Raw genomic sequence first — 15,615 nt, forward strand, 5'->3', positions numbered from 1 at the left:
TGGTATTAAATACTTTGAAAATAGAACCTCTTTACCCGACAGGAACAAAGTAACGATGAAAAGCAGGGTTAACCTATGGAATGGTGGATTTATTTAGGGGCACTGAGAAATTTTCTAATTTCTAAATATCTGTTTTTAAAGCTATCCCCTTTTCTACTACTGATATAATTCTGGGTCAGCTCTGGTCATCTCCCTGACCTTGAAGGAGTGTGAGAGACAGAAGCAATCTAGCTGGCAGGGTTCTACAAAATCAGGTTCCAAATCGAGATGCTTCTCACCCCAGGTTATGGCTTAGGCAGAAAAGAGTACCATGTTTTCTGACAAATGAAAGAGAAGACCCAAAGTCCAGCAAAGAATAAGCACAACAAGAGTTAAGTGGTGCATAACTTGAAAAGGAACCAGGGTGAGGAAAACAAACACCAGCAATATTGTTTAGGTTAGGAATTGTCAGGTCAGGCTTTGTTATCAGCAGTGGTTATTTTTTTGTTTGTTAGTGTGTGTGTGTGTGTGTGTGTGTCCCATAGACCAAAGAGAACAGTAAGGTTAGGCAAGTTTAAAGGGCTAGAATGTGAAATATGTTTTAGAGGGCAGAAGATGAGAAGGGAAAAGACTCAAGAGAGGGGTACTGTGTTCCTGTCTCAAAACTTGTTTGTTTTATTATTTGTAATTATATACAGTATTGGTAATTACTTGAATGATGCATTAGTTTGTTAAAATGAAAGAACATTTTTTTCATATCCTTTTATTTTGAATGACTATGTGAAATTACCTGTATTTGGTCTCATTAACTGAGGATAACTTAGACTCTGCTTTTTTTTAGACCTGGGTAAGGTTATAGCACAATCTCCAAACAAATTCTGCAATTATTTCAATGCAGAAAGCTTTGTCAGTACTTCAATTCAGGGTTAAAGAGAAGACATGTATACCTGGTTAACAATATTCATATCCTTGGTTGGTGTGAGTATATCCCCCATTTGATGTTGTTTTTCTATGTATACACTAGAGGATTTAGAGAGTAGGATCAGAGGTCACATTTTGCTTGAGGCTCCAACATTCCACTTTTCTTTGAATTATATCTAACATGTTTTTATTTCCTGTATGGGTTTTTTTATTAGAACACTATAGCTACACATAATAGTGGGTTCATGCCAACAAAATCATGCATGCATAGAATTTGCTTTCAGTTTGTGATACCCCTTTTCTCTCCCTTGTGTGTTCCCCTCCTTGTTCTCCTTCCTCTACTCAGCTAGGCTTCCTTTTGCTTATTTATTTATTTTTGATGGGTTCTTTTTACTTATACACTAACGTGAAATCCCCTGTGGTATATTTATATATGAACATAATATAAATTTTTAAGAATTCATTCTGAATTGCCTCCCCTTTCCCATCCCTCTACTCTGCTACTCCATCTCCTATACTACTGATCATCCCTATATCTTTATTATATCCCATTTTCCCTTACCCTTTCCTTTATTTCATTCTAGCTTATGCATATCAGAGAAAACATTTGATCTTTGAATTTCTGTGTCTGACTTATTTTACTTAGTATGATATTCTCCATTTCCATCCAGTTACTAGCAAATGCCATGATTTCATTATTCTTTTTGGTTCAGTAGAACTCCACTGTGTATAAATACCACAGTTTCTTAATCCACTCATCTATATGGACATCTGAGTTAATTCTATAAGTTATTTATTGTAAATTGTGCTTCTATAAGTATTGACAAGGCTGTGTTAGTATAGTATGCTCATTTGGTTCTTTTGGGAAAATATCAAGGAATGGGATTGCTGGGTCATATGGTGTTTCCATTCCAAGTTTTGTGTGGAATCTCCATACTGACTTTTAGAGTCTAGTCTGCAGTCCCACCAACAATGTTCAAGTGTTCCTTTTTCCCTACACCTTCCCCTGCATTTACTATTGTTTGTATTTTTGATGATTTCCATTCTAATTGGACTGAGATAAAATTTTAGTGTAGTTTTAATTTACATTTCCTTGATTGCTAGAGATGTTAAACATTTTTTTTTCACATATTTGTTGGCCATTTCTTCTTTTGAGAAATTTCTGTTTCTTTTTCTCATTTCTTTGTTGGGTTATTTGTTTTTTGGTTTTAAGTTCTTTATATATTCTGGATATTAATTCCCATGGGAGGAGTTTCTGGCCAAGATTTCTCCCATTCTGTAGGCTCACTTCATGCTCTGAATTGTTTCTTGTGCTGTGCAGAAGTATTTTCATTTAATGGCATCCCACTTTTTAATCCTTAGTTTTATTTTCTCCCCTTGGGGGTCTTGTTTAGGAATTTTGTGACAGCACTAGTATGATGAATATTCACCCTATGTTTTCTTCTAGTAGTTGCAAGGTTTCTGATCTAGTTCCTAAATCTTTGAACCATTTTGATTTTGAATTTTGTGCAGGATGAAAAATAAAGATATAATTCCGTTCTTCTATGTACAGCTTTCCAGTTTTCCTAGCACCATCTATTATAAAGGCTGTCTTTTCTCCAAACTATGTTTTTGGCACCTTTGTTACGTATGGCTGTAAATATGTGGGTTTAATCTCTGTATCTTCTGTCCCTTTGATCTTCATGTCTACTCTGATGCCAATGCCATGCTGTTTTTGTTACTACAGCTCTGTAGTATAATTTGAGATTTAGTACTGTGCTGCCTCCTAAATAAGTCTTGTTCATAGTTTTGGCTATTCTGGATCTGTTATTCTTCCAAATAAATTTAAGGTTTCCCCCCTAAATCTGTGAATAATAATGTCATAGGAATTTTGATCGGGATTGTATGGAATCTATATATTGCTTTTGTTACTATGGCCATCTTGACAATCTTAATTCTGCCTATCCAAAAACATGGAAGGTCTTTCCACTATTGAAGGTCTTCTGCAATTTCTTTCTACAGTATTCTATAATTTTTCATTGTAGAGTTCTTTTATCTCCTTGGTTAGATTAATTTCAAGTAATTTTTTGAAGTTATTATGAATAGGATGTTTTCCTGATTTCTTCCTTGGCTGAATCCCTATTGTAATATAAGAATGCTATTGATTTACAGGTGTAGATCTTGTATCCTGCTACATAGCCAACACCATTTAAAATTGCTAGAAGTCTTCTGGTGTAGTTTTTTTTTGGGGGAAGGGGATGTTACAGTAGGGGTCTTCTAGATATAGGATCATGTCATCAACAAACAGAGATAGTTTGACTTCTTTTCCTTTTGTATCCCTTTAATTTCCTACTCTTGACTGATTGCTTTTACTAATGTTTTGGGGACTATATTGAATAGCAGTGGTTAAAATGGACATTCTTGTTTTATTTCTGATTTTAGAAGCAATGTTTTTCATTTTTCTACTTTCAGTATGATAGTGACATTGGGTTTGTCCTAAATAGCCTTTATGATATTGAGGTAATTTCTTGAATTCCTAGATTCTCCAGAATATTTTTGAATTTCATTAAAGAATTTCTCTGCATCTATGAGATTAGTATGTGATTCTTGACTTTAATTATGTTTAAGTGGTCACTTACATTTATTGATTTGTGTGTTGAACCAACCTTGCATCCCTGAAGTGAAATCCATTTGATCATGATGCCTTATTTCTTGATATGTTTTTAAATGTGCTAATATTTTGTTAAGAATTTTCCATCTGTGTTCATCAAGGATATTGTTATGTAGATTGTATAATTTTGGTCTATTGTTTTATTTTAGTTGGAAATATCTTTATTGATTTTATGTTTTGATGACCTGTCTATTAATGGTAAGCGTGTGTTGAAATCACCCAATGTTATCATATTGGGATCTGAGATTTAATATCAAGAAATACTTTTTCAAATATAGTGTAATTGAGTGTGCTGACATTTGGGGTATAAATGTTTACTACTGTTATATCTTCTTCTTAGATTATTCCCTTTATCAGGCTATCTCTTCTGATTATTTTTTGCTTGATATCTACCTTATAATATGTGAGAACAGCTACTTCTTCTTGTTTTCAAATTCCATTTGGGTTCAATATTTTTTCCATCCTTTTATATTTAGCCTGTGAATGTCTTTTTCTAAGAGATGAGTCTGTTGTAAACAGCATATAGTTGAATCTTGTTTTTTTTTTCATTCTGTTAATCTATATCTTTTATTTGGGGAGTTGAGATCATTAACATTCATGTTCATATGAAATATGTTTGTGGTTTCCTGTCATTTTGATTTTTTTTTGCTATATTTAATACTGTCTTGATTCTTGTTTAGTAAATTACCCTTCTATTTGTCTTCTCTATTTGGGAGTTTTAGGATTTGTTTTGGGTTTCTCTGTGTGCAGTTTATCTTTGAATATTCTTTGTGGTGCTGGCTTGGTAGTCATGAATCATTTTAGTTTATTATTGTTATGGAACTTTTTTATTTCCCCCTCAAATTTGAAACTGAGCTTTGCTGGGTATAGCAGACTTGGCTGGCAGTTGTTTTCATTTAGTGTTTGTAATATCTCATTCCAAGCTCTCCTTGATTTTTTAGCGTCTGAATTGAGAAATCAGCAATTCACAGCAAACAATTCTAGATTAATTCTAAGCACTGCAAACACAATTAATCATGACAGGTTCATGACAGACATTCCCTCTGCATACTAAACTCAAGGGTCAGATCAAAAGTCTCAAGCCTTAATCTTTAAGTCCAGCAGATGCACACTCACTCAGACTGTCATGATCAGATCAGGAACCAAGGCAGGCTTCTTCTGGGGTGGAGCTGACAGATGGTTGAGGAGAGGGTCATAGGGAGAAGTTGCAGCTCTCACCAGGGTCAAGATGTGGCTGTAGAGTTTGAGAGCAGTGAGGAAGATGCAGAGGATCAGGCAAAGGTTGAGAAGAGTTGGGATGTCAGTCCAGACCCTCATCAGGCTCTCCAGCATGAGGGCACCAGTGTCGGCTGGCTGAATGTCTTTTCATTTGCTCCATCTTTTATACTAAATTTTGGGACTTCTGACCACCCTTTCACTCCCTATCAGCTGCCACTAGGTTTCTCCATAATGTCATTTGCCCTGGGGCTAAAGCATCTGGTCTGGTGGTCCCCATTCTGATTTTCTTGCCTTTCCCCCTTATGGGGCAAGGACAACATGCCAGAGACTTCACTCTGAGTTTGTCAGGGTGGGGATAAGTGACTTGTTTATGCCTGAGGGCCACACTGGAGGGCTTCATTAGGCATGCCTGATGAGACTGTAGGTTTGAAACTGAAGTTTTAAAATGGAGTTGCTTAGATTGAGGCCTAAGGTCATCCTTACAATTATGATGTGTCTTGTGGAACTTTTCATTTGACCAGATCTATTTGGGGTCCTGCCTGTCTTCTCTATGTGGATGTCTATTTCATTTCTGATATGGAAAACGTTTTCTCTAATGATCTCATTGAAATGTTCTTAACACTGTTGGCTTGTATCTCCATCTTATATTGTCCCAGCAATTCTCAGGTTTGGTCTCCTATTGTTGTCCCAGAGTTCTTGTAGATTCTGATCATGAGCTGTCACTTTTTTACCTCTTATTGCATTCTGTGTACTTAAGTTCGTATGCTCTGTCTTCATGGCCTGAAGTTCTTCCTTCAAGGTCTGAATTTCTAATTTCTATGCTATCTAAACTGTTAATGATACTTTTAAGTGAATATTACATTTGATTATTTTTTCTATATTTCCATTTCTTTATGGAACTGTTCTTTCATCTCCTGTATTTGCTCCTTATTTCATTCCTTAGATCTTCTTTTAGTCTATTGAACATTTTAGTAATTATTTTTTTTATAATCTTTCTCTGGGATTTCAACCTCTTCAGTATCAATGGATCCTTTACTCAGGGATTTTGAATCTTGGAGAGAGATTTGTTTTCCTGTTTCCTCATGTTTTTAGAAGTCTTAAACTTGAACATAAATTGAGATGAATTCCACATCCTCTTTATTTGTTTTCCTTACATGTTTCCTTTTGTGTGTAATTATCTTACTAATTCTGGGACTTCTGCTTTTGATATATAAGTAAATTTCAAGGGGTGGGAGCTGAGATTTCTCTTTGGGTCCTGGTTGCTTTTTTTTTTTTTTTTGGTCTCCTTATAACTTTGTGTTGGAATAATGTTAAGGCTCAGGTGGGACTAAATGATGTATGGGGTAAAATTTGACTATTGCTTGTTTGAGATATGAGTATATCATACCAGCAGAATCTCTATTCTATGATCTTAAAATATTCTAATCTCTTTTTAGCTCATCTTTAGAGAGGGTGACTAGGAATAGCACTAATTTCAGTGACATATGTACAGCCTTAAATGTTTGATTTCTCCTTCAACATCTATAATATTGATTGCCACCTACATAGGAAGGGCAGGGTCAGCATTTAACATTAGTACCAACAATAAAAAGATATGAACTATATCTTACATGATATGAAAACTATCTATGTCAGATATAGTTCATATCTTTTTATTGTGTCTAGTATGTTGGCCACTGTACTATTAATCACAATAACATGAGTGGAGTAGAAATTACATTAACTCTATAATTTCTATTATTTAATGAAATTACAGTTTCTTAAAAATAGGATGGGAAAAAAGAAAAAGTTTGAAGTGTTTGAAAAAGTGATTATAAGAGAGGCAGGAGATAGGTAGTAGATATCAGTTTTAAAGAAAGAGGAATAAAAAATTAACAGAAAGTAATAAAAAAGATAATAGGAGGGAACAGGATATTTTGGCTCTTATTGGGGAAGAGATTAAGGAAGGGGAGATAGGAGGGCCCAGAACCTAGGTATGCATGAACCAGCAAATGTAAGATCAAAACAACTTGAATCCTCATATAATTATGTCCCATGTAGAAAGAGCTATTAATGTATAAATAAAGTTACATGCATATAACAAATCTATACAAATCTATCAAAAAATATCCACACAGTGAAAGTATGTACAACCACACATACACACTAGGTCATGGATAATGAAAAAAAAAATGAAGAATAATAAAATACTATTATTTTAATATATTGAATAAAAATTTTAAAATTTAATCAGAGAAAAAAATGGGAATTTGGAGAAAAAAAGAATTTAAAGAAGAAAGGAAAAGAAGAAAAAAATGAATCTTAATGAGAGATACAGGACTTGTTCAACTGCTGTGGTCAAATCTGTTGTCAGAGATAGAATTTTATACTTTATTTTTGACTCTGTATTTTTTGGCAATTACTGTTGTGTTTCTCACCTAGCTACCAGCCAGGTGTAGTAGCTCTTAGCTTCCAGTCTTCCAGTATTCGATGGAACAGGGGAGTGCTGACAAATTATGTAATCCTATAGTCAGGGTAGTACAGAGTTCTAGATTGGAGTTTCCAGTTTTGGGGATTTGAGGTTTGGTGAATGTTGGAACTCTGTTGATGGGATTTTGAAATTTTTACTACACCCCCTATTGGCATGGAGTTGCAATCTCTTCTGGACTTAAAATCCATTTTTAGGACATAGAGATGAATCCTGCACCAGTTTCACCTTCAGTACTATGGACATAAATTACTGGTATCCATCTGTTTTTTTTTTTATTGGTTGTTCACAACATTACAAAGCTCTCCATGCATTTGTGTGGTCACAGTGAGCATCCTGCAATAATTCTTATGGGCTGCTGACAATTATGTGAGTTTTTTTCCCTTGGGATACAGAGGCTGAATAATCCAGGTAAAATTTTCCTTGTGGCTGTTTCAGTCTCTCTAGTTCAGGTACTCTCTGGGAAGCTTTTCATTGGCTGTTAAGAACTTCCTTTATGAGTTCCCAAACCCCCGTCTCTGTTCACAGCTACCCAAACTGGACAGAAACAGCTTTTAGTGCCTGGGAACAATTTCCTCACCTGCCAGTCTGTTTCATGCCTGTCCCGAGGGCTTTCTACACTATCCCCATGGAGAACTTTCTAAGAGGACTACCCTCAAAGTGCTTTCCATGCCACACCACCAAAGGGCATTCCATGTTGCCACCAGAGAATGCTTTTGCCCCTGGGGACTTCTTTAGATTTGTTTTTCACTGAGATGCTTTCTCTGCCAGCTCCCTGTCTGTAAAACAGCCCTCCTCTGTAAGTTACAGTCTTCCCCAAATCAAATTTTATTTATTTTATTATTTTTTTAATCTTCTGGGCACTTATCTCTGTTGTCTGCACTCTCTGCTCTGTTCTGCTGCTGCTGCTGGTGGCCAGAGCTGGCATCTCTAAGATATGATATCTTATGTCCAAGTTATCAACCTTCTATAGCTGTATGATTTTTTTTTTTTTTGGACATTCAGTATTAAATTTCAGGGAGATTCCTTAGTTACTTACCTCACTGAGGAGCAGTCTTCCTGCTTTATAAGCCTGGTGCTGAGGAACTGCTAGTACATGCTTCCTTTCTTTGTCATCTCCTCCTCCCTGTATGGGTTTTGAGAGGATTTGAATTTGTGGCTCTTGAATTAGATGTTTTGTTAAATTTCTTTAGGTTCCTAAGGCTTCAATTCTTCAAAACCTTTGAGAGTGTGAAGATTCTTTTTCCGCTACTAGTTGAGAAGTAAATGGGATGAACAGAAGTTCATTGTATGGTCAGGACTACCAGGTATCAGACCTTCTTCACACAGTTTTATTTAACTCTCAAAATGTCCCAGTGCGGTAGATAGTACCACATATAATTTATAGATAACAAAGCAGCATAAGAGAGGTTAGCATCCTTCTCACCAACACGAGCTTATTGATTGGGGGAATCAGAGTCAAACCCATATCTGTTAGTCTCCATCACTTCCCTACCTCCTAGTTTTCCTTAGTGGGCAGAAGATTATTATGAGATTCTGTTTATATAATGAAGTTTTATCCAGATTTCTGAAACATAGTCATAGGTAGATAAATAAAGGGTGTCCTATGTCAAAATATTACAAATAATTTATTAAATATTTTATTTGCAGGCTATTTTCTTTGGCAAGTAGGGAGTTACCTTCATAATGTGCTTGGAAATATACTTGGTTGTCTGAAAACTCACACAAAATTTAGGAAAAATTATTATAGAAGAAATTTGGCTTTCATTCTTTCACGGATCTGACTTTGAAAAATGTTGCAAATCAGTCACATTGGAAATATAATTTTTTTCTGACATTTAACTTTTTTTATTAGTTGTTCAAAACATTACAAAGTTCTTGACATATCATATTTCATACATTTGATTCAAGCGGATTATGAACTCCCATTTTTACCCTATATACATAATGCAGATTCACATCAGTTACACATCCACTTTTTTACCTACTGCCATACTAGTGTATGTTGTATTCTACTGCCTTTACTAACCTCTACTATCCCCCCTCCCCTCCCCTTCCCTCCCCTCCCATCCCCTCCCTTCCCATCTTCTCTCCCTACCCCATCTACTGTAGTTCAGCAGTTTTAAGAGGGAAATTAATTGCCTGGAGGTCATTCCTCAATAAAAGAAAAAAACCAACAAATAAATGAGCTCACACTTCATCTCAAAACCCTAGAAAAGGAAGAACAAAACAACAGCAAATATAGCAGAAGGCAAGAAATAATTAAAATCAGAGCGAAAATCAACGAAATTGAAACAAAAGAAACTATTGAAAAAATTGACAAAACTAAAAGTTGGTTCTTCAAAAAAACAAATAAGATCGACAGACCCTTAGCCATGCTAACAAAGAGAAGAAGAGAGAGAACTCAAATTACTAACATACGAGATGAAAAAGGAAATATCACAACAGATGCTACAGAAATACAGAAGACAATTAGAAATTATTTTGAAACCCTATATTCCAATAAAATAGAAGATAGTGAAGACATCGATAAATTTCTTAAGTCATATGATTTGCCCAGAATGAATCAGGAGGATACACACAATTTGAACAGACCAATATCAATGGATGAAATAGAAGAAGCAATCAAAGAACTACCAACCAAGAAAAGCCCAGGACTGGATGGGTATACAGCTATACAGCAGAGTTTTACAAAACCTTTAAAGAAGAATTAAAACCAATACTTTTCAAGTTATTTCAGGAAATAGAAAAAGAGGGAGCCCTTCCAAATTCATTCTATGAGGCCAACATCACCCTGATTCCGAAACCAAAGACACCTCAAAGAAAGAAAACTACAGACCAATATCTCTAATGAACCTAGATGCAAAAATCCTCAATAAAATTCTGGCGAATCGGATACAAAAACACATCAAAAAAATTGTGCACCATGATCAAGTAGACATTTAACTTTTTTGCATTGTCATGCACAGTATATTTTAAATGAAACCTTGTTGTGCAAAATTTTACTAAAATTGCACATGTCTTGAAATAGTACTTGATTACCTAAATGAGCCGACATTGGATAGTTCTGGTAAGGGAGAAGTTCAGATTCACACACGCACTGTATAAATGAAGACAGAAGTAATAATAATATGATAATTAATTGAATAGTAAATTTTGGGTAGAAAACAAAATTGTAGTTGTATTTTCATTTGAAAATATTATAAAAATAAATAATTCTGCTTATATAAATGCAAACTGTATTTAGCACAATTTCCATGTTATATTAGTCACTTAATTGTCTTGCAGTAAACATTATGGCCATCAAATATCTGGAACAAGAAAGCCTACTTTAAGAAAGGAAAAGAAGAGGAAGATAATACATTTTGAAAAAGTAAAAGAATGTCAACATGGGGATAGTTATCTATAATTTTAAGCTCTGGATTAAGAGGTACTCAGTTAAATTGAATTGAATGAGTATAAATATGTGTATGTATGTATAAACACACATGACACATGCATACATATGCACACACAAGCATATATATGCATATATATGTACATAAACATACACGTGCATATATATAATATGCACATATGCTTTAAACAAACAGTGCTCTATTTACAGATAGGTATTTTCTGCAAGTGAGGTGCAAACTAATGTAATACATACTGAAGCAATTAGAGTGCTAAGTTTCATATCACTGAACCAGATTGGGGGGTAGAGTAGAGAGGCACAGGAACTGTTGCCCTTTTCAGATAATTCACAAATGTGCTAATTATGTGTCAAATATGAAAGTTGAGGCATTATGACCTTCAAGCCAACAAAAGACCTTTTCATGTTATCCATTTCCTTGTACTTTAGTAAAGTGAACAATGCCCTTCCACAGTTAAATAATGTATGCTTGTTATTTTATTATATGTAAATTCAAACCAAGGGGTTATTTCATTACTGACATATTAAAAGCAATGGTATAAAAAAGCAAAGAATTGTAAATCCATTTAAATGATAATATTGTGGTACTCTTAAAATAGTGATCTCAATTTATTTTTGTTGTTCATTTGCATTGTGTGAAATTGATATGAAGGTTTCTTTACAACTGAATGTATTTTGAAATTTGAACAGTAAAAACTGTAATGTATTAAAGTATATAATAATAAATGGACTCAATGGAAAGGTAGAAAAATTATTCTTTGGAAAACTATTCCCCTGCAGTGATGAAGATAATGGCATATTTTATATATCAGAGAAAACATTGCCTCTATAACCCTCAGTGTGGTAGCAGGAGGAGTGTAGGACAAGAGTGGAGTTCAATCTAAGGGGAAAGGATCCCACACTCTCTCCATGGCTCTTCTATGGCTTAATGGAAGTATTTGTAAATATTGCATTTAGGTGATGGACATAATGGCAATTATTTAAAAGAACAACCATTTCACTGGAAGAGTGTGTAAATATCAGAAGCAATAAAATAAAATAAACTTGGGTGTTGCTAATGCTTGAATCAAATTGACTGCTATAATGTTAAACAGTGCCCATTACATTATAGTAGAAAATAAAGAACAGAAAAAAAGTATTTAATTGTCTTGTATTTGTCCAGCTTGGGAGTATATTTTATGCTGAATAAAACATGAATAAGAAACAGTCATGCTTAATGCAACTTAAGTATGCATAATAGACCTCTGGGAAATAATAAACCAATTACAAACTTAAAATAAACCACAATCATATGAGATTCCAAGAACCTATTAGCATTCAATCCATAAACTTTTTTTTTCAGTTTCATCAGAGCTTCTTATTATGGGTTAGATGTTAATGTCAAGAACCATGTAGAGTTTACTGATTTATTCATCAGCATTTCATTTTTGTTTTACATAATTGTCTAGGACCCTATGTTGTTATTTGTTTTATTGGTTTCTCTGATTTTTTTTTTCATAAAACAGATAACAATGACGTTTATGATAGGGCTGTTTGTCAGTATATTTTCAGTGAATACCTGCATACTCTTACTTGTCCAGGATAACAAGTGTGTCTGCATTTCCTTGATGATCTAAAATAATTTCCATTCTTTTGAATTATGTTCCAGGTTGCAAATCTTGCTTGTTCCATGTCGACAAATGAAGATGGAATTAAAATTGTCAGAATTGCAGCCAATCACCTAGAAACTTTGTGCCCGCAGGTATGATTACTAAGTCTCTTTCCTATAAAAATTAGATATAACTTTTCATATTTTTAGACATATTAAACTACATTAAATACTTATTTTAAACATGGAAGACAGAATTGTCCTAACATCATAGTTTATTTTTTACTAAGGAACTACTTCTTACAGCTCTTTTAGATTATTCTGAGACATTTGCTGTTAGTCTAAGTTAAATATCTTCCAGTAGTCTGAAAATGTGTTAGGAACCATTGAAAATAGACATATTAAATCCTGATAATTGAACAGTTCTATGAATTGGCCTATCTTGCTAAATTCCTATTATTTCTAGGGAAAGGCAACAGTATATATTACAAATCTTATAACGTTCTAAAACCAAAGGATGTTATCTAGTTAAAATCTCTTATAGTTGAACAAATGGAGACTAAATAGTATGCAAGCATTTATTATAAACCAGTAGTTGTTTTAGGGGGCAAAAGAGGATACTGACAAAACTTCAATAAAGGTATAGAAAACCTCTACTCAAGATTTTTACTATTTGAAATGATATAATCTACTTCTTCAGATAAGTTGGGTTTTTTTAGAGTACTTTATATTATTTTCTAGCTAGTAAGAAATGTTTCCTTGTCAGTAATTAAGGAGTTTCTTAAAATATGAAGAAAAAAATATTTTTAGGGAATTATTTCCACTAGCCTTGATGTCATGAATCAGAATGCACAAAGGGCAATCGTAAACACATTTGTCTTAAAAGAGACATAATAATATGGATACTTAATTCTTAATAGAGATCACAAATGTTGTAAGAATGTGAAATATAACAGTGATTAGGGATGTCAAATCTCCAGACATATGCTGAGATTCTCATTCTAATAAAAGTAGAGCATGTATTAAATTATTGATTTGTCTTTCTGACAATTTCATTTCTAAGGAGTATGGAGGTTAACAGTGAGAGAAACTGCTTCTTTGGACTTAATGTTGATTAAAAAGCAATAACTGGTCTGCAACTGAGATTCCCCAACTAATATGAATTTTCTATGAGACTTCATAGGGAACAGACTACTGCAACAGGGTCCCTAAAGTAGTAAAATCAACTATGCGCCCATCAACAGTCTATAAGTATTCTCATCTCTCCATATCATGGCTAATGCTTGATGCTTTTTAAAATGTCTTTTCAATTGGAAGATTATGATTATATCTCATTAGTTTTAATTTGTAATTTTCTGATAATTATCCAGCACTTTCTTTTCAAATGCATATTGACTATCTGGCTATAACTGTGGTTGCACCTATCTTTTACCAATTTTTAGGTGGGCTACTGTTTATTTATGACTAATATGTTTAAATTTGTTTAAAAATTCTGTTACATATGACTTTTCTTTTACGTTTCATAATAATAATTTAAGTAGAATTTTAAGAACTTTAATACAATATATGACCATCTTTAAGTCCTTTAATAAATACTGAGCACCCACTCTGTTCTACAGTTTGTGGTTTGTGTGTTAAAATAATTTGCCAATAAAAATGTCATATCTTTTTACAAGATAGAAGTATTGTTATTTAACAGTTACTTTTTAATTTTCTTTTTAAAGCAAAGCAAATTTATTGCTCACAGATAGGCAACCAGGGACAATAAATGTCATTGAATTCATGGTGAGCTGGTCCCCTGAGGGTCAGGAAATCTATCCAAGGCTGATGGACTATATCAGCCCCACTTTGCAGGGCAGCTGAAGGACCCTGAAAGGGCCCTGCTCTGTGTTTACAGCTAGGAGCAACTTGACATAACAGGCTAAAGTTAAATAGTTACTTTTTCTTTGTCAATATCACTATTATAATTAATATTGTTATTATTTTGTGTGGTACTGGAGATGGAACCCAGGATAACCTACCACTAAGCTATATCCCCAACCTTTTTAATTTATTTTTTTAAGACAGGGTCTTACCAAGTTTCTGAGGCTGGCCTCAAACTTGGCAATCATCTTGCCTTATCCAGCCCCAGTAGATGAGATTACAGTTGTTCACCACCACACAGGGCACACAAATTTATTTTTGTGTGCAACATGATATGGATTACATTTTTAAAAGTGCTATTAAGTGAGCCACTGTTATGTATTAAAAAAAACTTTTCTGGGAAATGTGAAATACACACACACACACACACACACACGTACACTTATATGATTGCCATGTGTATATTTTATACTATTGTTCCACATGTAAATATAAGTTGACTAGCAAATTAAGACACAATATTGATAAATCAAACACCCTGTTTCAATGTATACTAGACTTTCTTTCATTCTCCCTTGGTCTATTAACTTATCATTGCAATAGTATCAAAATATCCTAAGTATGATTTTATATTAAATTTTGATTTCTTCTAAGTATTATTCTCTACCTTTTATTTTTTCATATAATTTTCAGAGTCAAGTTATTGTCAGGAAAAGCATTATCATTCTGAATTAAAATGTTAAATGTATTTTAGAGAATCATGACTAAGATGTTGAATCTCCCCATCAATAAATAAGCTATATGTACCTTCATAATTATACTATTTATGTCCCTTAGGGAGCCTTCAGTTTATTATTTCAAAAATTCCAGGCATGGTAGCACATACCTATAATCCCAGAAGCTCTGGAGGCTGAGGCAGGAGGATCACAAGTTCAAAGCCAGCCTCAGAAATAGCAAAGCACTAAGCGACTCAATAAGACCCTGTCTCTAAATAAAATAAAAATAGGGCTGGGGATGTGGCTCAGTGGTTGAATGCCCTTGAGTTCAATCCCTGGTACATGAATAAATAAATAAATATTTTTAAAATTTCATGGTTTTAAAAATCTACTTACTAATAATTTTCAAAATTTTCTCAATTGATCCAAACTTTAAAGACCAGACTCACATATCTGTGAGTTGTTTTTGGAATATCCCCTCTGGTATCTAGAAGACATCTAATATTGTCAAATTGCCAAAGGGTAACTACTAATTCTTAGATCCCTGCTCTCTACTTCTTCAACTTTCCCAGTTTTTGTTGATGTCATAGCAATTTATTTGTTTGCTCAAGTGAAAATCCTAGAGTGGGGGTTTCCAGTAAGTATTTACAGAACATCCACATTGTGTAAGTACAGTTTGTGCATCTGGAGAGAAAATATCTTCTACTTATGTCCCCTATACCTAGAAGAAGTACAGCATATATTGGATGTTTAATAAATATTTATACAGTATACAAATTAATGATAAAATTTCTGGAA

General features: G+C 33.9%; 1 protein-coding gene across 1 annotated transcript in view; it reads left to right on the forward strand.

The window, feature by feature from the left end:
- Ctnna3 (catenin alpha 3) overlaps nt 1–15,615 on the forward strand; it is a 1,639,810-nt gene that overhangs the window by 1,000,244 nt on the left and 623,951 nt on the right. The window contains exon 10 of the mRNA XM_078041358.1: nt 12,299–12,391. Within this exon, the coding sequence (XP_077897484.1) occupies nt 12,299–12,391 (93 nt within the window). The remainder of the gene's footprint in view (nt 1–12,298; nt 12,392–15,615) is intronic.

This window comes from Ictidomys tridecemlineatus, chromosome 1 (assembly GCF_052094955.1).
Source record: "Ictidomys tridecemlineatus isolate mIctTri1 chromosome 1, mIctTri1.hap1, whole genome shotgun sequence".
Taxonomy (NCBI): domain Eukaryota; kingdom Metazoa; phylum Chordata; class Mammalia; order Rodentia; family Sciuridae; genus Ictidomys; species Ictidomys tridecemlineatus.